Source organism: Coregonus clupeaformis, chromosome 18, assembly GCF_020615455.1.
Source record: "Coregonus clupeaformis isolate EN_2021a chromosome 18, ASM2061545v1, whole genome shotgun sequence".
Taxonomy (NCBI): domain Eukaryota; kingdom Metazoa; phylum Chordata; class Actinopteri; order Salmoniformes; family Salmonidae; genus Coregonus; species Coregonus clupeaformis.
This window is the reverse complement of record NC_059209.1, coordinates 57,399,605-57,425,354: the sequence shown is the minus strand read 5'-3', so window position 1 is coordinate 57,425,354 and position 25,750 is coordinate 57,399,605. Positions and strand designations below refer to the sequence as shown.

General features: G+C 43.9%; 2 protein-coding genes across 2 annotated transcripts in view; both read left to right on the top strand.

The window, feature by feature from the left end:
- Positions 1 to 25,750, top strand: part of LOC121550729 (transmembrane protein 132C-like) — a 120,664-nt gene that overhangs the window by 39,347 nt on the left and 55,567 nt on the right. The gene's annotated exons all lie outside the window — the stretch shown is intronic.
- On the top strand, positions 1,481 to 3,545 carry LOC123493092 (E3 SUMO-protein ligase ZBED1-like). The gene is made up of 3 exons (XM_045226977.1): positions 1,481 to 1,808; positions 2,303 to 2,931; positions 3,016 to 3,545. Exons 1-3 carry the CDS (start codon positions 1,523 to 1,525, stop codon positions 3,406 to 3,408), a joined length of 1,308 nt encoding a protein of 435 aa, XP_045082912.1. The 5' UTR covers positions 1,481 to 1,522; the 3' UTR covers positions 3,409 to 3,545.

Here is a 25,750-nt window from a genome sequence, read left to right as displayed (position 1 = left end):
GGTTCCGCTGGTGTACAGCAATCTTTAAGTCATACCACAGATTCTCAATTGGATTGAGGTCTGGGCTTTGATTAGGCCATTCCAAGACATTTCAATGTTTCCCTTTAAACCACTCAAGTGTTGATTTAGCAGTATGCTTAGGGTCATTGTCCTGCTGGAAGGTGAACCTCCGTCCCAGTCTCATCTCTGGGTGATGAGAGGTGTTGGGTTTGCGCCAAACATAACATTTTCCTTGATGGCCAAAAAGCTCAATTGTAGTCTCATCTGACCAGAGTACCTTCTTCCATATGTTTGGGGAGTCTCCCACATGCCTTTTGGCAAACACCAAACGTGTTTGCTTATTTTTTTCTTTAAGCAATGACTTTTTTCTGGTCTCTCTTCCGTAAAGCCCAGCTCTGTGGAGTACGGCTTAAAGTGGTCCTATGGACAGATACTCCAATCTCCGCTGTGGAGCTTTGCAGCTCCTTCAGGGTTATCTTTGGTCTCTTTGTTGCCTCTCTGATTAATGCCCTCCTTGCCTGGTCCGTGAGTTTTTGTGGGCGGCCCTCTCTTGGCAGGTTTGTTGTGGTGCCATATTCTTTACATTTTTTTAAATAATGGATTTAATGGTGCTCCGTGGGATGTTCAAAGTTTCTGATATTTTTTATAACCCAACCCTGATCTGTACTTCTCCACAACTTTGTCCCTGACCTGTTTTGAGAACTCCTTGGTCTTCAAGGTGCCACTTGCTTGGTGGTGCCCCTTGCTTAGTGGTGTTGCAGACTCTGGGGCCTTTCAGAACAGGTGTATATATACTGAGATCGTTTGACACTTAGATTGCACACGGGTAGGGCTGAACGATTAATTGCATTCGCGATAATATCGCGATTTGACTGAACGCGATTTTCTAATCGCAACGTGCGCGATTTGAGGTGGTCACGTGACGCGACTTTTCATGCTGTCCAGCGCAATGGCCTCTTGCTCGACGGAACAGTCAGAAACTGACACAGCTGATACATTAATATCGAAGAGGAACAGCACGTCGGTGGTGTGGAACTATTTTGGTTTTAAAAAAGAAGATGCTGAGCAGCATCAGGTGTTGTGCAGAGCATGCCGTGCTCCGATTGCTACTTCACGGGGTAACACTACAAACCTGTTTCAGCACTTTAAAAAATACCACAAATCAATGCATGACAGTTGTATGACCAAAATGCCGAGCATCAGTGCGCGAGACAAGCCAAATACCTCAAGACAGGGATCACTGACAGAAATGTTCGAAAGTGTCACTCCGTATGAACGTAATTCAAAACGGCACGGAGAAATCACTCGGACAATAACCGAGTTCATAGCCAAAGATATGATGCCTCTCAGCACGGTGACCAAGCCTGGGTTCATGGCATTAATACATACGCTTGATAAACGTTACAGTATACCCTCCCGCACATACTTCAGTCAGACTGCCATACCGGAGCTGTACAAAAAGTGCAAAGAGAAAGTCGCCGCGGAACTTAAAACGGTGGAGTTTTTTGCTAGCACTACTGATATGTGGTCAAGCCGCACAGCTGAGCCGTACCAGAGTCTTACAGTCCATTTTATTGATGAAGATTTCAACCTCCGAGCTCGCTGCCTACAAACTACCTACTTCCCAGACGATCACACAGGGGAAAATATTGCAGCCGGCCTGAGAGAAGGGCTTGTCAGCTGGGATCTCCACGAGGAGAATCACGTCTGCATCACGACGGACAACGCGTCGAATATGGTGCTTGCTGCGCGGCTTAATGAATGGACGAGGCTCCAATGTTTTGGCCACAGATTACATCTTGCCATTGGTAAATTATCGTGTGTGTGTGTGTGTGTGTGTGTGTGTGTGTGTGTGTGTGTGTGTGTGTGTGTGTGTGTGTGTGCGCGAGTGCGAGAGAGAGAGATGCGTCGATTAGTAAAGCTGAATATACAAATATATATAAATGATATTATATAAATCGGATGGGATTAAATAAATTCATACTTCCACTCCTTTTCTAATATGTAAATTCATTTTACTTGCTTATATCATATGTCTGTCTGTGGTGGAATGCCCACCTGCATTTTTTTTCTTTTCTTGTTTTTGTTTTTACATGTTTTTTTAGTGTTTATGAGAGAGAGAGAGAGAGAAAGAGAGAGAGAATTGACATGCAAATAAAGACCCTTTGAATTGGAGAGAGAGAGAGAGGATGTGTTGTGGATGTGTGTATTTCAGAATTACAGCTAATTTGAGTGTGTAATAGTGAGAGCCTTGTATCAAAACTCAAATTGTGTGTAATACACTACTTTTTATTTATTTTAGAAAATGCACTCAAAGATGACAGAGTGTCAAGGGCAACAGCACTGTGCAGGAAGCTGGTGGGGCACTTTTCCCACAGTTGGAAGAAGAAAGCAGCCCTGACGGAGGCACAGAGAGAGCTCAAACTCCCTGAGCACAACCTCATAACGGAGTGCCCAACAAGATGGGGTTCTAAAGAAATGATGATTGCCAGAGTGCTTGAACAGGCCAAAGCCATTTCTCAGGTATTGTCTGGAGATCGATATGCACGCTCCCTTATCCCAACCTGGCAGGATATTGACGTGTTGGAGTCGATTCACAAGGCACTGCATCCTCTACTGGAGTTTACTGATGCTCTTTCTGGAGAGGAGTATGTAAGCATCTCCTACCTCAAGCCAGTTCTCCACCTTTTTGCCACATCAGTCCTGGCTGAAGATGCTGAGGACACTGACCTGACTAAATCAATAAAAACCAAAGTCCTAGCATACCTCAATAACAAATATGGAGACCCAAACATCCAGGAGCTTTTGGATGTTGCCTGTTTCCTGGACCCTAGGTTCAAAATACAGTACATCAGTACAGACAACATCCCTGCTATCAAGACTCGTCTGAAGACAGAGATAGTAGACTTGGCACAACGTACATATCATTGGGTAAATAATTATGTATTTCACAAAAACAAAAATTTTCTGTAAAATCTAACTGGAAAACTAATGGCTGTTGTTTTCATCTAATAGGAGAAGAGGTCTCGTACTGAAACTGTTCAGATGCCTCAAAGTGCACAGTCCTTGGGGGAAAAGACGAAGAGGTCTCTTGGCAGTTTTTTCAAGACCAGTTCAGCCTCTCCTTCTTTGCCTGTAAATCTTGAAGATGTCGCAGAGGCAGAGATAAACAATTACCTGATGACTCCTACCATTGATGGAGAAGATGATCCATTGGCTTGGTGGAGGGTGCACAAGATCAGCTACCCACAGTTGTGCACCATGGCACGCAAGTATCTTTGTGTACCTGCTACAAGCGCTCCCTCAGAGCGTCTTTTTAGCACAGGAGGGAATATTGTGACTTGCACTCGCTCATCCTTGAAGCCAGAAAAAGTCAATATTCTGGTTTTCTTAGCAAAAAACCTGTGAGCCACTGAGAACAGAACTGTTGGATAAGTATGGCTGGCAGTGCCATACTCGTAGTGAACTTTAGTCTGTGTGGTGTGTTATTGTTGTGTACTTGAGATAAGTGAGGCTCATCTATTTTATATTATAATATTCAAATCGTTTATAAAAAATAGTTTGTCTAAATTAAAAGTGCATTTCTCATTTTTTATTTATAACTTTATTTACTTTGATTTTACAAAATATTTTCAAAGCAAATTCCTTGTTTCAGTTGTGTGAAATGTTACTGACTTGGGAGCAGTAAGATACATACAATTTAAAATTATTTTTTTCTTAAGACTGTACCTTTTGCACACAGTGTTTACAAAGTTCATGCCTTTGTTTAAATTATTTAAATGCACAGTGGCAAAGCCACAGATGTTTCTGTAATGAGCAGTTCAATAAAAATGTCATTTATTTCAAGTCATACATGTTTGAATTTAATTCTAACAAATAGACCCAGCCTATGGGAAAGAACATTTCACACTAAATGTATATACTATTGTGTTGGTCATATTTAAATCATTCATTATGTTTTGTAGGGGAAAAAGGATAAATAAATTAAATCGCATATTAAATCGCAATCGCAATATTGGGGGCAAAAAATCGCAATTAGATTATTTTCCAAAATCGTTCAGCCTTACACACGGGTGGACTTTATTTAACTAATTATGTGACTTCTAAAGGTAATTGGTTGCACCAGATCTTAGGGGATTCATAGCAAAGGGGGTGAATACATATGCATGCACCACTTTTCCGTTATTTATTTATTTGAATTTTTTTGTTTATGTCCATTACATGAAATCCAAATAAAAATCCATTTAAATTACAGGTTGTAATGCAACAAAATAGGAAAAATGCCAAGGGGGATGAATACTTTTGCAAGGCACTGTACAGTACCCTCACACACACACACACACACACACACACACACACACACAGACTTGAGCATGTGTCTGTAAATGTGTTTGTGCAATCTGCATGCGTCAATGCAAGAGAAGGCAAAACAGCGAGGAAGGCTGAATTAAATTACTTGGGATCACTCTGGCATGAAAAGCCCATAGATAACTTCCTCTCCTCTCCTCTCCTCTCCTCTCCTCACATCCTCCCCTCCTCAACCTACTGATGGAACAGAGGAAGTAATACATTTAAAGATATTTTTGTGAGTGCAGTGCTTGATCAGCCCCACTTCCCCCCTGCCAGTGGGAAAATAAGAACATGAACTGTGTTTCTGAGACAAAGACAGCATTACACTGTGTCTCTGTGGTAGGACAGGATAGGAGACTGGACAGAAACCTATATCAGTGACACAACAATGATGTCTTCCAGCTGTTGGTCCCTTTTGTTTGGGGATGTAGAGGGTTCACAGAGGAGAGCAGGCAGCTCTTTACAGGCCAGGTTGAATAGCATTATTATCAGTGATGGGAGAGAGAGAGAGAGAGGGAGAGAGAGAGAGGAGAGAGAGAGAGAGAGAGAGAGAGAGAGAGAGAGAGAGAGAGAGAGAGAGAGAGAGAGAGAGAGAGAGAGAGAGAGAGAGAGAGAGAGAGAGAGAGAGAGAGAGAGAGAGAGAGAGAGAGAGAGAGAGAGCTCTAATCTCTTTAATGGAGTTGAGTGGGGAGACTTCAGAGAGCATGCTGAAGGCATCTGTTGACACAACAGCGCTGTCACTTTGGTTAAGAAGAGGCTTTCATCTGTAATTAGGACTAATTAGGCTAATAGGCTAGATTGTCTTTTGCCATGACAGAAAAGCTGATTGAGTTTAGGCCAGAAATAATCCCTTAAACAGAAAGGGGGAATCCATAAGTGACCATGCCTTAAAGGTTATAATGTAATAAAGCTAATGATTATTAATAATGGCAAGCTTATTCAGGGTTGGATAACATTTATGGTTTATTACCTCAGTTGCTCCTCAACCCATTTACAGCATGCTCTAAATTATTGTGCCCTTGTTCTAATTGATTATTACAAAAAATGCCTTTTTATTGCACTTCCAGAGCCAAGTGATAGGGCTCTACTGTAGGTGACACCTCTGAGAGAGAAGAATGTTTTGAAAGATGAGCTCTCTTCTTTCCTCTTTGAAGCAGCCTCCTCCTGTAGCAGGGACACCTGCACGCTGCCATCTCCCTGCTCTGTTCAATGGTTTGTCACCCATTTCAAATCGTGAAGCAGGATTTCTGCAAAGGCTGCAATTATTTTAAAAGCCTTTTTTTTAAAAAGGGAATTCAGAATTATCTGAGAAGAAAGAGCAGAGAAACACCTTAAAAACACTTCTCTCTCCCCTTGTCTACAGCTCTCCTTTTCTCACTTTCAGAAGAGCTTTCCTTCCCACACCTTTTTCCCTCCTACCTCCCTCTCCCCCTCTCTTCTTTCCTCCCTTCTTCTGTTTACTCCAGACAAACAGACTTTAATATACAGTAGTACCTCTCCTCACCTCCCCCTATGGTGTCTCTCCTCTCCCCTTTAGTGGTAACTAGCTGTGCGTTTTTTGGGTCATGGATGGATCTTAAAGGCATTAATTGGAGGCTGAGCTGATTCCTCAGCAATGCAGCAGGAGGTATCTTTTACTATCCTGAAGTAATACGCTCCTGTCCAGCCCAGCCTCATGATCATTACCCACGCTGCACTAATCCAGTGATGAAGAGAGAGCGAGAGGACAGGGCATGCATCATATCACCACTCATATGTCTTCCTGCTCCAGCTTCGGCAGCAAACTGTGCTCACTTACACACAGCTCATTCAAACAGCATGGAGATTAGGAGAAATGAAAGGAGGGGTTTGAATTCATGTGCTTTCCGAATGGTATCGTTAAACAATACATCATCACCCTGGCCTTCTCCGGTCACTTCCTCTCCCAAATGATACAGTAATCCATCAACGATACTCAGTTGAATGTTTGGTAACACTTTACTGTAGATGTTGTTATGCATGCATTCATAATGTTTCCTTATTGATGTATTATTTTCCCACATTCATTTAATTCCTTGCACCTTAGTGCCAGGCAAGTGAAATAGCAAGAAAGTGATTTATCAAACATGTCGCCATACACACATGTATGTGAGCAGAGCACCCTGCCAGACATGAGCACACAGACATCACAGTGAAGTTTGAAGTTTGTACACTGTTTTAATATCAGGGGCTGGGTGCAGATAGAATAATATACAACTGAATATTCCAAGTATTAAGGTATACCTGTAAGTAGAGATGTCAGATTATGTGGACAACAGATTGAAGTACTCTGGTCTCAATCAGTGTCTGAGCAGCACACAACACGATACAACAATACACTACACCATGGGTTTTGAGGGCAAAGTTTTAAAAAATGTAATTAACAATTTGCAATTGTTTATACCGATCTAAAGCGACACATAAATCCGTGATGCTTTAGGCTAGAAACAAGTGGTAAAACTTGATGCACATGGGAATATCTTTGGTTTATCTCTGTAACAGTGAGAAGCTGAGCTACGACCTTCTAAAGTCGAGGAAACAAATAAATGTGACTTTGCTTAGGAAGTAATCTTATACAATGTGTGACTCTGTCGCTATCAATTGATCAAATAACTTTCTGTAAAAGAGAATATGTATAATTAAATTAAGGATTCATATCAATTATCATAATAAAACATATTTGGTAATGGAATAACATTTGGGGAAATCGGGTCTAGACTTTATTTTCCTTATCTATTATTAATAATTATAATTTGTATTATTATTATTATTATTATTATTATTATTATTATTATTATTATTATTATTATTATTATTATTATTATTATATTTAAATAGCCTACCTAAAACATTTCACGAGTCTTATTAAACTATGTATAATTGCAGGAAATTAGCTTAATAAAGGTCCCTCAAATTATACAAAATCAAGCTAGTGTTGTATTTAATATACTGTAGGCTATGTCAATAAACAATAAAACATTTTAAATGTGAAAAAGGGGGCCCTGGGGAAAAACAGTTGGGAACGCCTGCATTACACTACATTACACTACGCTACACTAATCTACACTACACTACACTACAATACAGGGACCTGTATTTACCTCCCCATTATTGAATGGCACTCATGCACTACTGATTGCCTGATTGACTACTGAAAGCATTGCATTTCTTTGCATAGCATGACTCATAGAGTCTACAATGGAGGCTGATGTATGAATCCTGAAGTGGCAATCCATTAATAGCTGGGAGGCTGATGAGAGAGAGCACTAGCTAATTGAGTCTACTGCGGTGTTCACATGTAATGTTAATGAGTACAACACATGTAATGAACGGTCCTCTGATCCGGAACCACTCTTTCCTTGATCACAGAGGACTCTCTGTTTAAATACCTATTTAAACTGCATTCTAAATGAGAAGGATCTGTTATATCCATCCTTGTTCCTTCTCTACAAAGCCTTCTCTACAATATGCAATTCCCACTTGTTTTTGATAAAGCTGCAAGTGGCAAGCCTAGTGTGGGCGAGAACTGCACTTGTGCGGAACTAAGTTTGCGAGTTTGCCATATTCAAAAGAGTGGAAGTGCTTATTTTAATGGTGTATTATTTTGGGGTCAGATGTAAAATATAGACTGTCTTGAAATGTCTACATAATTGAAAGGCTAAAAAATGTGTTGTGATTGTGGCTTCCTTTAAAGTTCACTATTTTATTGGTGTAAACAGGAGTAGAAGCAAGCTCATGATTAGAATCTCAAAGGTTTTACTCTCCAAACATCTTCCCAAAATGTAGACGCCCCACTGATACAAAATGTGTTGTTTTCTTAAAACGGATAGATCAAATCCCTAAAACAATGGATAGAGAGGATTGTCAAAAATAAGAATTTCTTGACATATCACTAAGGCAGTATTTTCCCAGATGGTCTGTTTTGTCTTCTATCTGAAAGCAAACGTGACCCTGTGAGGCTTGAGAGAAAACCGGGTGGGTGGATTTTGCTGGTGGTAATGGAGTCAGTAGTGGAGTTGACCTTTGAGCCTGCATAGGGAGGTTTCTGTCCAGAGGGCAGCTAAGCCAAGCTAAGCTGGCTGTATGAATCTTGATCAGAGCCGGGTGAGAAAATCAGTCAGAGAGATCAGGTCATCCCTACCAGGCCTGAACCCGAGCAGGGGAAGAGCTCTCTATCGATCCACTGAAAGTGATAGATATGAGGCTGACATAAAGAAAGCTGATACTGACAGAGCTACATCCCTGGCTGCATCCCTATAGCCCTGAGGCTCAGCCCAGGCTCCACGGATGAACAGGCAGAAGCAGAGCGTCAGCAGGGCATCGCTATACCATCATCAACCAGTCCAGATGCATTAGCCCCCCTGCTGCTGCCCACATTCCTCCCCAAACCCTGCCTGTGTTTTGGGGCAGGCAGAGAGCCCCTTGTGTCCCTGGTGCCTGACCTTGGTGTCTCCTCTCCTGGAGTGCTGAAACTCGCTGTCATTTGTATTCATCAGGGATACGGGCTCCTCCCACCCACCTGATCCATTGATGTAGATATTGCAGGTGTGGTATTCATAAGCCTTGCAGGCGAATTGTCCTATAAAGTTAAAATATAGTGATTCTACTTCTAGACATGTTTTATTCACCAGCTTCCTAGCCCAGCATGAGAAGAAGCAATTCCTGGCCACTGTGTTCCAGAAGGTAGTTCACTTCCTGTCTGTTCAATGTAAGAGCCAACCCTCAATAACTACTCAAAACTACCTTCCAAAAGGAAGGTAATTTGTACTTACACAGAGTTCTTATATGTTTACCTGTGTAGAACACTCATTTGAAACCTACAGTACATGTGGGGAAGGAGGCAGTTTAATGAGAGAGCATGCTGGTGAATAAGGTGAATACGTTGAACATGGGTACACATTAAAGAGAGAGTAGTATTGTAATTTAAAAGGTTTTATGTCCTAAGATTTTTAAGTGATTCCCTTGAAGAAAAATGTTTGAAGAGCTCGCAGACAAATACTTTTTTAAGACCGTGAAGAGAGCAAGAAATCACCAGAAAGCTTTTGAGGAACAAAAACGTAATCACAAAAACATCACAACAACAAATTATTACATTTTTTTGAATCCATGTTTGATGCTGTTGTTTTTGCAGCTTCAAAGTGCTTCTGTAGTTTTGTGATTTGTCCACCTTGTATTTTACACCTCTCAACTCACATCAAGGTATTTTCTTTTTTATTGTAAACTTGTCCATGCAAATTAAGGAATGGAGCACACACCATAATGTAATTAATATTTTAGGGAAGGATTTTTCCAGTCACCAGTGTGTCATAGAGAAACTTTGGTTGTTGGAGGAGAGGTTTACCCATAAATCATGTGTACTCATAAATAATGTAGAACTAGAGCAATTCAACGAGACCAAAGGGTCAGTACTATCCATGAGCTGTAATATGTATTCCCATGCCCCAGCAACCCCCTCATACACATCCATGACAGACAGAGAGGAGGGCAGTCTTCTGTTTTAAGTATACTGTATGTATTGTCTGTCAGAGCAGCATGTCATTTTCCTTACCGTATAGGGTAATCTATGAATATAGGAACCTCATAAATCAGTGAATACTGCACTTTCCTTAAAAATGTTTGTTCAAATTATTGTATTTACTTGTGATATATACTTGTGTCTGAATGTTATCTCTCCTAGATATTATCCTGGATCTTCTCTCTTCAAACCCATTCCTCCTTTCTTTAGGGCATTGCAGTTTGTTAATGAGTGAGTGAGTGGTGAGTTCAGTGCTTTCCAGGAAACAACCAACTCTCTATATAATGGCCCTGAATTAAGTAAAGAGAAATTAAATATAACACCACCAGACAAATGAGGCCTCCGTCGTGATCTCCACTATTAAAGTAGCCATTGAATCCAGCAGCACTTCTCACCCTGCCTCCCCTGCACTGGCCTGTTCTAATGAGAAGATAAGCTCTGAGATGAGCGGGCTCTGGAGGTCCAGCTGACCCTATTGGAAAGTGGTTAGTGTTGTTTTAGGAGGCAGTGAGGGATGACTGCCTGGTGGAGAGACTGTATGACCTGTTCCCGGTGACACACACACACACAGCAGTCCCACCTGTTACAACCTCTCTGAGGAGAGAGAAAAAGGGAAGTAGAGAGAGAGGTGGCTCGGTCTCAGGTGGAGAAAAAGAGAGAAATGGAGAGACCCTCATTAAAAGGGAGCGTTCATTTCACAAACGTCCCCAACACTTCAATGAGTTGTCAGGCAGTGATAAATCGTTCTGCGTGGTGCAAACCAGGACTTTATTCTCTTCTCCTCCACCATGTTCACTTCCTCCCAATTAAAAGCCCATTGGACTGAGAGAGAGAGGAAGAGCACACTGGGCACTACACAGAGAGGAGAGTGGATGAAAGGACATGGGAAATAAATTATGTTTTGAAGGTCTCTCTTAGCCTGCTTAAAGTGGAACTGAAAGCGTTTTAACTACTTTGCAGCTATGAAACAAACAGACAGAAAAGAAACAAACAGAAAAGGTTTGAGAGGGTTTAGCTAATGTCCCCTCGTTAGATTTTAGCTCATCTTGCTCTGGCTAGCATTAGTTGTTAATCTTATTCTTGTTGATGTGCATAACTGAGGGAGAAAGCACCTACCTTTTCATGGTTGTTTTCTCAATAGGACTATAAAGTTCCCAAATGTATGAGAACTCCCGTGGTATTTACATATGTGACCGACCGGCTCGATTCGGGCATATGTAGCAACATTTGAAATTGTGTTTTTTACATTGCATAAAAGTAGGGACTCTAGAAAATGGTATATCATACATTACAGTTGAGGAACAATGGGAAAGTAATTCTGCTTTTAAAGTTGATAAACTTAACCCCACTTTTGAGAAAATAGCCATTGAATGTTTTGGTACACCTACTGGAGAGCTCTTCTTTGTCTACACCCATTCAGCATTGTTCACACCCTCTTAAGCCTTAGCCCCACCCATCTCTTTAAGGATTCACATGAGGCCATGTACTAAACAACCAAAGATTTCAAGACTAAATGCTGGTTTATACTATGTTTATCGACAGTTGTCACAGTGACATCATGAACATTCTATATATAAACAAAAACTACAGGCTGCATGACATCAGCAGCCTGGTGGTCCAAAGTTGCATAACTGGTGTATTTTAACAACAATAAACCCACCTGTTTAAAAATGAATTTAGGATATGTCAATCTAGCAAACCAGGCAACTAAAAGCTACTTTCTAAATAATGTTTTGGTTTGTTTCTAGCTTGTTAGCTAGCTAGCTAATGTTAAATTAGCTGGCTAGCCAGTTCAAATAATGACCATGTCATATAGCTGACAACGTCTTCACTTTAGCTCATTTGTATTCATTATTACAGGAACAAAACTCACAACAAGATCATTATTTACAAGTTAATGTCGACCCAATTACAGAAAATAGCTTACGGTTGTGAGTGTGACGAAATAAAAGCAGAGCTTTCTACCAGAGAATCTTAGAACTTGGACACTGTCTCGTTGGCCTAACGTTATATCCTAATTTGACTTTGGTGCAGGTCATGTTGTTCTTCACATTACCATCTCTGGTAAACACATACTATATAAAATAAAATCTAACTTTATTTGTCACATGCACAGGATACAGAAGGTGTAAACAGTACAGTGAAATGGTTACTTGCATAGTGGAGTCTTTTGTTTAGACGTGTAGCTAGCTAGCTAAACAATGAACCTGCAACGTTACTACCCTGCATGAATCTGCAGGTAGCTAACCAACCAGTTTCAATATTAGCTAGCTAGCTAACATTCGGCTATAACTAGCAATTAAAATGGCTCTGAGATACAAATAATATTACTACACAGATCATACATGTAATGTTAGCTAGCGAGCCAGCCAGCTAACGTTAGATAGCTAGCTAACAGTACGCTTTCACTTGAAATGAGAACAACTTTCTGACTAAATGTGAAATGTATAATATCTGAAAATGTAGCTAGCTAGACTCTCTTACCCAGAAACATGGATGGATGCTTCTCCCTCTCTGTCACGGATGCCATGGTTGCCTTTAGTTTGAAGATGTAATCCAGAGACAGGTATTTTATACAACAGCCTTCTGTGTGTTCTCTTTTTGACTCCCTCTGCATATTTGCAATCACATGCCAGCATTTTCTCCATCTCCTTAGCTATCATACTCTAATTCCACTGGGCATTCCACTGATTTCAAAACTTCAACCTCCAGAAAGTGGAGAGCAACACTTTTGCAGTTCTAATACGTGATAGCTTTCAAAAAAGCTGTGTTAGAAAGGATTACCTACACATACTGACCAGCTCATGTTATAGACAGAAGCGTGCTATATGGCAGACCAATCCGAACTAATCTCTCAGCATGTCCAGCCCATCCATTGTCTCAGCCAATCATGGCTAGCGGGAAGGTTCCTGTCTTTTTTCGTGGCTAAACCAACTAGGCTCATAATTTAACAATTATATTCGTATTTACAGATGGCATACATGTTTGTTATTAACTGTAAGTCGCTCTGGATAAGAGCATCTGCTAAATGACTAAAATGTAAATGTAAATGTAAGGCACATAAAAGTTGACATGTTCCAGAAGGCATTTCTGGCAAAAAACGCATTTTGATAAAACAATTTTTTAACGTTCAAATGCCTCTCCTGTGAAGTAGTGATGTGCGACATACGCCTACTGTAGTTTCCTGAAACGAGTCACATATTTGCAGAAATTCATTCAGGTGTATTTTGTGGCTTTTGGAGAATGCGTTCTAATTATCTAAAGTTGCGCTGTTGCTACTGCCTGTAAACACACAGTCCAGTTCAAAGTGAATGATGGCAGGCCCGGGTGGCAAATGGCTTATTTGCATAAAGGCCTACTGTATTTCTGATTGGCTATGGCGCACCGGTCTGTGTAGAGTCCGGTCCTGGACAAGACTGACATATTTTTCTTAGGTTTTATTTACTGCAGTGTCTATTAATTGTACAACCGCACGGCCGCTTCCCGACTCTATACTGCTATAGAATTTTCACAAATGCCTTACTCTACGTCATTCCCAAACATTCTATGAATTTAAGAAAACTTGAAAATGACCATATCTACAGTGCATTCGGAAAGTATTCAGACCCCTTGACTTTTTCCACATTTTGCTACGTTACAGGCTTATTCTAAAATATATTAAATAAAATAAAATCCCCATCAATCTATACACAATACCCCATAATGACAAAGCGAAAACGGATTTATTAAATATAAAAAACAGATACCTTATTTACATAAGTATTCAGACCCTTTGCTATGAGACTCGAAATTGAGCTCAGGTGCATCCTGTTTCCATTGATCATCCTTGAGATGTTTTTACAACTTGATTGGAGTCCACCTGTGGTAAATTCAATTGATTAGACATGATTTGGAAAGGCACACACCTGTCTTTATAAGGTCCCACAGTTGACAGTGCATGTCAGAGCAAAAACCAAGCCATGAGGTCGAAGGAATTGTCCGTAGAGCTCCGAGACAGGATTGTGTCGAGGCACAGATCTGGGGAAGGGTACCAAAAAAGTAAGCATTTCACTGTAATGTCTGCACCTGTTGTATTCAGCGCATGTGGCCAATACAATTTCATTTGATTTGATTTGATTTGAAAACATTTCTGCAGCATTGAAGGTCCCCAAGAACACAGTGGCGTCCGTCCTTCTTAAATGGAAGAAGTTTGGAACCACCAAGACTCTTCCTAGAGCTGGCCGCCCAGCCAAACTGACCAATTGGGGGAGAAGGGCCCGATGGTCACTCTGACAGAGCTCCAGAGTTCCTCTGTGGAGATGGGAAAAACTTCCAGAAGGACAACCATCTCTGCAGCACTCCACCAATCAGGCCTTTATGGTAGAGTGGCCAGAAGGAAGCAACTCCTCAGTAAAAGGCACATGACAGCCCGCTTGGAGTTTGCCAAAAAGCACCTAAAGACTCTCAGACCATGAGAAACAAGATTCTCTAGTCTGATGAAACCAAGATTGAACTCTTTGGCCTGAATACCAATCGTCACATCTGGAGGAAACCTGTCACCATCTCTATGGTGAAGCATGGTGGTGGCAGCATCATGCTGTGGGGATGTTTCTCAATGGCAGGGACTGGGAGACTAGTCAGGATCGAGGGAAAGATGAACGGAGCAAAGTACAGAGAGATCCTTGATGAAAACCTGCTCCAGAGCGCTTAGGACCTCAGACTAGGGCGAAGGTTCACCATCCAACATGACAACGACCTTAAGCACACAGCCAAGACAACACAGGAGTGGCTTCAGAACACAGGAGTGGCTTAAGGACAAGTCTCTGAATGTCCTTGAGTGGCCCAGCCAGAGCCCGTACTTGAACCCGATCTAACATCTCTGGAGAGACCTGAAAATAGCTGTGCAGCAACGCTCCCCATCCAACCTGATATAGCTTGAGAGGATCTGCAGAGAAGAATGGGAGAAACTCCCCAAATACAGGTCTGCCAAGCTTGTAGCATTATACCCAAGAAGACACGAAGCTGTAATCGCTGCCAAAGGTGCTTCAACAAAGTACTGAGTTTATTTTTTTATTTTTTTTATTTCACCTTTATTTAACCAGGTAAACCAGTTGAGAACAAGTTCTCATTTACAACTCCGACCTGGCAAACGGTCTGAATACTTATGTAAATAAGTCTGAATACTTATGTAAATAAGATATTTATGTTTTTTTTTTTTTATACATTTGCACACAAAAAAAATCCAATCTGTTTTCGCTTAGTCATTATGGGGTATTGATGAGGAAATGTTTTTATTGAATCAATTTTAGAATGAGGCTGTAACGTAACAAAATATGGAAAAAGTCAAGGGGTCTGAATACTTTCCGAATGCACTGTAAGTGCTCACTTGTCACCCCTGGGGGTGTAAATGAACAGATTTTAATAAGATTTCATGTTGCTAAAACGCTGTCAGTTCCACTTTAATAGCTTCATGACACAGATGGATTGTCATTTATTTTCTGAAACATATATGTCATCATCTTCTTCTGCCCTTTTTACATTTTCCACACACACAAATAATGTGAAAGGTAGAAAACACTTGTTTATCTCAGAGTAGTGGGTTATCTAAGCTTTTTTGTAAATAATTCACTTAAATTGCTTGACTATTGAAGGACTGTCACATTTTATATGCACATCCCGTCATATTAATTCATCACCTGCTCAAGTAAAAAAAAATGTAATGAGTCAGCCAGCACGCCAAGTATTATAATAGGTTATGCACAAGTCATCAATCAAGTAAAATACACTGCTCAAAAAAATAAAGGGAACACTTAAACAACACATCCTAGATCTGAATGAATGAAATAATCTTATTAAATACTTTTTTCTTTACATAGTTGAATGTGCTGACAACAAAATCACACAAAAATTATCAATGGAAATCAAATGTATCAACACATGGAGGTCTGGATTTGGAGTCACCCTCAAAATTAAAGTGGAAAACCACACTACAGGCTGATCCAACTTTGATGTAATGTCCTTAAAACAAGTCAAAATGAGGCTCAGTAGTGTGTGTGGCCTCCACGTGCCTGTATGACCTCCCTACAATGCCTGGCCATGCTCCTGATGAGGTGGCAGATGGTCTCCTGAGGGATCTCCTCCCAGACCTGGACTAAAGCATCCGCCAACTCCTGGACAGTCTGTGGTGCAACGTGGCGTTGGTGGATGGAGCGAGACATGATGTCCCAGATGTGCTCAATTGGATTCAGGTCTGGGGAACGGGCGGGCCAGTCCATAGCATCAATGCCTTCCTCTTGCAGGAACTGCTGACACACTCCAGCCACATGAGGTCTAGCATTGTCTTGCATTAGGAGGAACCCAGGGCCAACCGCACCAGCATATGGTCTCACAAGCGGTCTGAGGATCTCATCTCGGTACCTAATGGCAGTCAGGCTACCTCTGGCGAGCACATGGAGGGCTGTGCGGCCCCCCAAAGAAATGCCACTCCACACCATGACTGACCCACCGCCAAACCGGTCATGCTGGAGGATGTTGCAGGCAGCAGAATGTTCTCCACGGCGTCTCCAGACTCTGTCACGTCTGTCACATGTGCTCAGTGTGAACCTGCTTTCATCTGTGAAGAGCACAGGGCGCCAGTGGTGAATTTGCCAATCTTGGAGTTCTCTGGCAAATGCCAAATGTCCTGCACGGTGTTGGGCTGTAAGCACAACCCCCACCTGTGGACGTCGGGCCCTCATACCACCCTCATGGAGTCTGTTTCTGACCGTTTGAGCAGACACATGCACATTTGTGACCTGCTGGAGGTCATTTTGCAGGGCTCTGGCAGTGCTCCTCCTGCTCCTCCTTGCACAAAGGCGGAGGTAGCGGTCCTGCTGCTGGGTTGTTGCCCTCCTACGACCTCCTCCATGTCTCCTGATGTACTGGCCTGTCTCCTGGCAGCGCCTCCATGCTCTGGACACTACGCTGACAGACACAGCAAACCTTCTTGCCACAGCTCGCATTGATGTGCCATCCTGGATGAGCTGCACTACCTGAGCCACTTGTGTGGGTTGTAGACTCTGTCTCATGCTACCACTAGAGTGAAAGCACCGCCAGCATTCAAAAGTGACCAAAACATCAGCCAGGAAGCATAGGAACTGAGAAGTGGTCTGTGGTCACCACCTGCAGAACCACTTCTTTATTGGCGGTGTCTTGCTAATTGCCTATAATTTCCACCTGTTGTCTATTCCATTTGCACAACAGCATGTGACATTTATTGTCAATCACTGTTGCTTCCTAAGTGGACAGTTTGATTTCACAGAAGTGTGATTGACTTGGAGTTACATTGGGTTGTTTAAGTGTTCCCTTTATTTTTTTGAGCAGTGTATTATTGAGTAGATAAGTTTGCATTGGTCAATGAGATGCTCCCACTTATTTGCACGGTAGGCTACGTGAGCAAGGCACATTAAGCTGGGTTTCAAACCGACCCAGTGATGTGTTGACATAAGTATAAGCACAGATGGGTCTCTCTCCCTCTCCACACCAGATGTGTGTTTACCGCTTTCTCTCTCTCTCTCCACACCGGTGCTTTATGAATAATACAAGCCTTTCAAATCCCCTGCTCAACATTGTGCTTGACCTGCTCTAGTGGGAGCAGTGGTCAAGGTGGCTGGGTTAGAATGTGAATGTTTTAGGGCAGGCAGAGGCAGATGTGGTGAACGGATCACTAGCCTGTAGCCTGGGACAGCACAGGGAGCTTGGCTGGCTGCTTCTCATGCTGGCTGTGTCACTCTGGCTGACACCATAAATCTCACTTATTTTCAGATACAAGCCAGACGCGGGCAGAAATTATGGTTCAGACCACATCTCCAAGCAGCGACCGTACCGTGCTGAATGCTAACAGAGGCCCATGATAATCAGCCACTTCTCCCACACGTTTCAAGGCAAAGGCTGAAAAACACTCAATCTGTGTGGCTGAGACAGGGCTGATTGGCTATCAAATAGGATCTCCAGAACTGGTAGTTATTTGCTTCTGGGTCACAGAACAACCCGCATCAAGGCCTGCAAGGTAATAGTGTTAGGGAGTCACTCAAAATAAGTGGGTTTTAGGTATCTGGTTCCTCAGGTATAAGGGTGACAAAAATGTATCCCATTCCTAAAAAGTCTAAATCTCCCAGCCAGGTGGTAGCATTACACTGTTAAAATAAAGTGCTTTGTGACACTAAAACTAGTGGCAACTGAGCTGCGACCACCTTAAAGGAGACAAAACTTTAACTTTGCTGGAGTATTGAAACACATGGTTGTGAGGGTATTTAAAGTGTACTGAAACATTCATCCTGAGGTGTTCTGAAACATGACATGGTTTGTTCTAACTCCACTTAATCAAGAGTTGTGCACCACCTTGCCAGAGACTGGGAGCACGAAAACACTATTATTGTGTTTCGAGTCAAGTCTAGTGCAGAATTACTGTAGATCCCTTCTCTTTTGGTTTCGTTCCCTCTCTCTAAAGCTCCTAAACTCTATGATGGTGTTTTGAATCCTGTCTAGTGCAGAATTAGATTCCTTCTTCTGGAGTTTCCAAATACTGTAAATGGGAGTCTCTCCTCTTATTGTATATTCCCTGCTCTTATATGGTGTTGATTAACTGCTCATCTGTAATTCCAAAAGCTCAAATGTACATTACTATGCTCAAACAAAGGACACAAGAAAATATAGTTTTGTGAAAATAAATTATTTTGTTTGTCCAGGATAACTAATGAGTACAAAATTACTTTTTCAATACTTGATTGAAGCTTGAAATGCTTTCTTTTATTTGCAAATTATTAAATGACAAAACATTAACAGGTCTTTCACATTTTTATATTGATAAAGACAGTTCAAAGATCTGTAAGATGTGTCATATTCTTCAAAATCAATAGAAATGTGGCATTATATTTCACATTCATGGAAAGAAATACAGGCAATGACTGCTAACGTTAGAAGTAGCACTCATACAAAACTTCAGCCCAGGGCTCAATGCTATCCACCGATCATCCATTGCGAATATCCTGACCTGAGTCTTTATATTCAGATGATGGTACATGGCATGGAAGGTTGTTCAAATTAATTGAATCATAGTACAGTTGAGTTAGATGATATGATTGACAGTAGTCTGTGATCCATGTCGTGATTAGCTGTGGTTAGGATTGGCCAGCCTGTGGGTAACGTAGTATGTATGTTTTTCTGCAGGGAGACAGAAATAGCAAACAATAACAAGCAATAATGACAGTACATGAAAGCATAATTAAATTATCAAATGCTATAATATTAAATTGCAGTATGAATACAATTATTAAACATATCAATACCAATATGCAAAAAGCATATACGTGATTAAGCTATGCAAATATAGATAGCATCAAGATAACAATATTAATGTTAAAGTGGGATGCAATAACATGTTGTGTGTTAGGCCAAAGCTAGAGCAGGCTAAAATGGCAGTGGCTATTTAGTGTAGCATATAGTATGTTGGGTATACATTAAACAGTAGATAAAACTCATAAAGCTATTAGGCAAACAAGCCAGAAGTATTAACTAAAAAGCAGGCCTTAATTTGCATAAATGTGCACGAAAGGTGCAAACAATGAGGTGTCAATTAACTACAGTAAATGTAGCATCAAGAAAACTGATCAATGAATCAAAGTGGCTGTTTTACTTGGACTGTTAGCATTAGCGGCCAAAATCCTACACAAAACAAATGTTCTTATTGAGTGAATTATATTTTTCCTTTTTCAATGTGATAACGTTTTGTACTCACGTTTTTATTGACATTCTTTCTTGGATTGTGTTGGAGCGTTTCATCTGAGCGTTTGGTGTGCTCTCACCTGTCTGAGTTCGTGAAGAACCCTAATATAGGGGGGCTGCATGCAAACTTGCCTGTTTTTATACTTGACCATACAGTTTACTAGAGGGCACGCCTGTCTCGAATGCCCTCTCCACCTCCATGCCTCAGACTGTGTCACGTTCGCTTACAGATGGGTCAGACCAAGGCGCAGCGTGATATGCATAAATGTTTATTTGGAACGAATAACCAAGCGACAAACGAAACGAAACGTGAAGTCCACGGTACACAAACAACATACCTCACACGGAACAAGATCCCACAACCCACTAGTGCCAATAGGCTGCCTAAGTATGGTCCCCAATCAGAGACAACGAGCGATAGCTGCCTCTGATTGGGAACCACACCGGCCAACATAGAAATACACATAATAGATCAAACATAGAAAATACAACATAGAAAATCACACCCTGACTCAACAAATAAGAGTCACCAGAGTCAGGGCATGACAGACTGGGGGAATTATGAACAGTACAGCAGCACAATGTTTGAAGTTAACATTTTGCCTTTAATCTAAACATTTGTCTTCTGATATGAATGTATGGAGAAAAAAATAAGGTGGAATTTCACAAAATAACATTATCCCTAGGCCCTATTCAGACTTGAGATAAGTTGATTTAACATGGACCTGTTCTTTTTATTTACTTTAGTAAAAAAAAATTGGAGTACATGTTAAAGCTGCAATATGTAACTTTTTGGGTGATCCGACCAAATTCACATAGAAAGTGTGTTATAGATCTGTCATTCTCATTGAAGCAAGTTGTCACGACTGTCTGTGAGATGCGGTAAACGAAGTCAGGCGCAGGACACAGAACTCTCGGATACGTACTTTTATAATAATAATAATATAATATGCCATTTAGCAGACGCTTTTATCCAAAGCGACTTACAGTCATGCGTGCATAATTTTTTTTTGTGTATGGGTGGTCCCGGGGATCGAACCCACTACCTTGGCGTTACAAGCGCCGTGCTCTACCAGCTGAGCTATGAAAAGGATCCAAAAGGACACAGAGAATAACTCCACGCAGGGAGGAAATAACCCGCTCACAAAATAGACAACCGTGAAGGGGAAAACAATCACACACAAAGTACAGATGAGAGACAGGGGTAATTATTAGGGAAACAATTAACATAATGACGAACAGGTGTAAACAATACAGACAAAACTAAACAAACACCGATAACATCGAACGGCAGTAGCTAGTACTCCGGGGACGACGAACGCCGAAGCCTGCCCGAGCAAGGAGGAGGAGCAGCCTCGGCAGAATCCGTGACAGTACCCCCCCCCTTGACGCGCGGCTCCAGCCGTGCGCCAACCCCGGCCTCGGGGACGGCCAGGAGGACGCGGAGCAGGGCGAGTTGGGTGACTCCGGTGGAACTCTGTCCACAGGGAGGGATCTAGGATGTCCCTCCTAGGGACCCAGCACCGTTCCTCCGGACCGTACCCCTCCCACTCCACGAGATACTGCAGACCCCCAATCCGACGCCTCGAATCCACGATGGAACGGACTGAGTACGCCGGAGCCCCTTCGATGTCTAGTGGGGGCGGAGGGGCCTCTAGTACCTCATTCTCCTGGAGTGGACCAGCTACCACCGGCCTGAGGAGAGACACATGGAACGAGGGGTTAATGCGATATTTAACAGGCAGCTGTAACCTATAACATACCTCGTTCAATCTCCTCAGGACTTTAAATGGCCCCACAAACCGCCGGCCCAGCTTCCGGCAGGGCAGGTGAAGGGGCAGGTTTCTGGTCGAGAGCCAGACCCGATCTCCCGGTGCATAAACCGGACCCTCACTGCGGTGGCGATCGGCGCTCGCCTTTTGCCGTCTGATGGCCCGCTGCAGATGGACGTGCGCAGCGTTCCATGTCTCCTCCGAGCGCCGAAACCATTAATCCACCGCAGGAGCCTCGATCTGACTCTGATGACAGGGTGCCAGAACCGGCTGATAGCCCAACACACACTGGAAAGGATTGAGATTAGTGGAGGAATGGCAGAGTGAGTTTTGGGCTATCTCTGCCCAGGGAATATACCCCGATCACTCCTCCTGCCGGTCCTGGCAGTAGGACCTCAGAAACCTACCCACATCTTGGTTTACTCTCTCCACCTGCCCATTACTCTCAGGGTGAAAACCCGAGGTAAGGCTGATCGAGACCCCCAAACGTTCCATAAACGCCCTCCACACTCTAGAGGTGAACTGAGGACCCTGATCAGACACTATATCCTCAGGCACCCCTTGGTGCCGGAAAACGTGAGTAAACAGGGCTTCGGCCATTTGTAGGGCTGTAGGAAGACCTGGCATAGGGATGAGATGGCAGGCCTTAGAAAACCGATCCACAACAACCAAGATCGTGGTATTCCCCTGGGAGGGAGGAAGGTCTGTGACAAAATCCACCGACAGGTGAGACCACGGCCGTTGTGGAACGGGGAGAGGTTGTAACTTCCCCCTGGGCAGGTGTCTAGGCGCCTTACACTGGGCACACACCGAGCAGGAAGAAACGTAAACTCTCACGTCCTTAGCTAAGGTGGGCCACCAGTACTTCCCGCTAAGACAGTGCACCGTCCGACCAATACCAGGATGACCAGAGGAGGGTGACGTGTGAGACCAATAAATCAGTCGGTCACGGACCTCGAGCGGCACGTACCTCCGTCCCTCTGGACACTCTGGGAGAGAAGGGTCGGTACGTAACGCCCGCTCGATTTCCGTGTCGACCTCCCACACCACCGGTGCCACGAGACAAGACTCCGGTAGTATGGGAGTGGGCTCAATGGACCTCTCCTCTGTGTCATATCGTCGGGACAGGGCGTCTACCTTAACGTTCTGTGACCCGGGGATATACGTGATCTTAAAGACAAACCGGGCCAGAAACATGGCCCACCTAGCCTGACGAGGGTTCAGTCTCTTCGCTGCCCGGATGTACTCCAGGTTACGATGGTCAGTCAGAATGAGAAAAGGGTGGTTAGCCCCCTCAAGCCAATGTCTCCACACCTTCAAGGCCTGGACCACAGCTAGCAGCTCCCTGTCCCCCACATCATAATTGTGCTCCGCCGGACTGAGCTTCTTAGAATAGAAAGCACAGGGGCGGAGTTTTGGAGGCGTGCCCGAGCGCTGAGACAGTATAGCACCGATCCCCGCCTCGGACGCATCCACCTCGACTTGGAACGCCAAAGAGGGATCCGGATGTGCCAGCACCGGAGCTGAGGTGAACAGGTCCTTCAAATGACTAAACGCCCTGTCCGCCTCAGCCGACCACTGCAACGCACCGGGCCCCCCTTTAGCAGGGAGGTAATGGGAGCCGCTACCTGTCCAAAACCCCGGATAAACCTCCGGTAGTAATTGGCAAAACCCAAAAACCGCTGCACCTCCTTTACTGTAGTTGGAGTCTGCCAATTACGCACGGCTGAAACGCGGTCAATCTCCATCTCCACCCCTGACGCAGACAACCGGTGTCCCAGGAAGGAGATGGACTCCTGGAAAAACAGACATTTCTCTGCCTTCACATACAGATCATGCTCCAACAGTCTACCCAGCACCCGACGTACCAGGGACACATGCTCGGTACGTGTAGCGGAGTATATCAGAATGTCATCAATATACACCACTACCCCCTGTCCATGCAAATCCCGGAAAATCTCGTCTACAAATGATTGGAAGACTGAAGGAGCATTCATTAGACCGTATGGCATGACGAGGTACTCATAGTGACCCGAGGTGGTACTGAATGCTGTTTTCCACTCATCTCCCTCCCGAATGCGCACCAGGTTGTAAGCGCTCCTGAGATCCAATTTTGTGAAGAAGCGCGCCCGTGTAATGACTCCGTCATACTAGCAATCAGAGGGAGAGGATAGCTGTATTTAATAGTGATCTGATTGAGACCACGGTAATCAATACACGGGCGTAAACCCCCATCCTTCTTCTTCACAAAAAAGAAACTTGAGGACGCAGGAGAAGTGGAAGGCCGTATGCATCCCTGTCTCAAGGATTCGGCGACGTATGTCTCCATAGCAGCCGTCTCCTCCTGAGACAGAGGATACACATGGCTGCGAGGGAGCGCCGTGCCAACCTGGAGGTCTATCGCACAATCCCCCTGTCGATGAGGTGGTAATTGAGTCGCCTTCTTCTTACAGAAGGCGCTTGCCAAATCGGCATACTCAGGAGGAATGTGCATTTTGGGCATTTGGTTCGGACTCTCCACCGTCGTTGCCCCTACGGAAACACCTATACACCGCCCCCACACACTGATCAGACCATCCCTTGAGAGCCCTCTGTTAACCAGGGAAGTCCCAACACCACTGGAAACGCAGGAGAGTCAATTAAATACAACTGTATAGTCTCCTCATGACCCTTCTGCGTTTTTATCTTCAGTGGTGCTGTGACCTCCCTAATCAATCCCGACCCCAAAGGCCGGCTATCTAGGGCATGGATAGGGAAGGGCACATCGACTGGTAATATAGGGATCCCTACCTTATATGAGAAATGGCGATCGATAAAATTCCCAGCTGCGCCTGAATCGACTAGCGCCTTATGCTGGGAGTAAGAAGAAACTTCTGGAAACATCACTTGGAAACACATATGAACAGCAGAGAGCTCTGGGTGAGTTGGGACCTTACTCACCGGGAATGACTCATCAGTGCGCTGCCTGCCGCCTCGAATCCGAGGAGACCCTCCCCAGCACCGAACCGTCGTGTGTCCTCGGCGGCCACAGTTGGTGCAGGGGACAGCCTCCTTCCTGGCCTCCCTACTACCAGCACCCCCGAGCTCCATAGGGCTCGGCTCGGAGGTGCTGGGGGATGGAATGGACGGCCCCAGCGCTGGACGTCCGCGGGTAGCCAACAGGGTATCCAAGCGAATCGACATGTCCACCAGCTGATCGAAGCTTAGGTTGGTGTCCCTGCAGGCCAGCTCTCGACGCACGTCCTCCCTCAGGCTGCATCTGTAGTGGTCGATGAGGGCCCTCTCATTCCATCCCGAATTGGCAGCCAGAGTCCGGAAGTCCAGTGCGAATTCCTGCGCGCTCCTCCTCCCCTGTCTGAGGTGGAATAGACGCTCACCCGCCGCCTTCCCCTCCGGGGGATGATCGAACACTGCCCTGAAGCGGTGGGTGAACTCCGCATAGTTCACAGTAGCGGCGTCTATCCCTCCCCACTCGGCGTTGGCCCACTCCAGTGCCTTGCCGGACAGACAGGAGATGAGTGTGGACACGCTCTCATATCCCGAGGGTGCCGGGTGAATGGTTGCCAGGTAAAGTTCCACCTGGAGCAGGAAACCCTGACACCCGGCTGCGGTGCCATCATAAGCCCTCGGGAGCGAGAGCCGAATCCCACTGGACTCCGGATGTGAGACGCTAGGAGTAGCCGATGGTGGTGGTATCGTTGGAGGAGGTGTGGGCAAACCTCCTCTCTACCATCGTCCCAAAGTGTTCATAACGTTATCCATAGCGGCACCAAGATTTTGGAGCATCGCTGCCTGTTGTAGGACGCGTTCCTCGAGTGATCCAGCCGGTGCCGTCGCTCCTGCTGACTCCATGGTAAGGTGTGTGATTCTGTCACGACTGTCTGTGAGATGCGGTAAACGAAGTCAGGCGCAGGACACAGAACTCTCAAATACGTACTTTTAATACGAAAAGGATCCAAAAGGACACAGAGAATAACTGCACGCAGGAAATAACCAAAAGTAGACAACCGTGAAGGGGAAAACAATCACACACAAAGTACAGATGAGAGACAGGGGTAATTATAAGGGAAACAATTAACATAATGACGAACAGGTGTAAACAATACAGACAAAACTAAACAAACACTGATAACATCGAACGGCAGTAGCTAGTACTCCGGGGACGACGAACGCCGAAGCCTGCCCGAGCAAGGAGGAGGAGCAGCCTCGGCAGAATCCGTGACACAAGTCTAAGACGAGATCTGCTCTATGTGCGCTATTTCTATGCCTCTCGTTCTTAAGTTTTGTTTTGCGTCATTTACTTTCGTACACCAGCTTCAAACAGCTGAAAATACAATATTTTTGGTTATAGAAA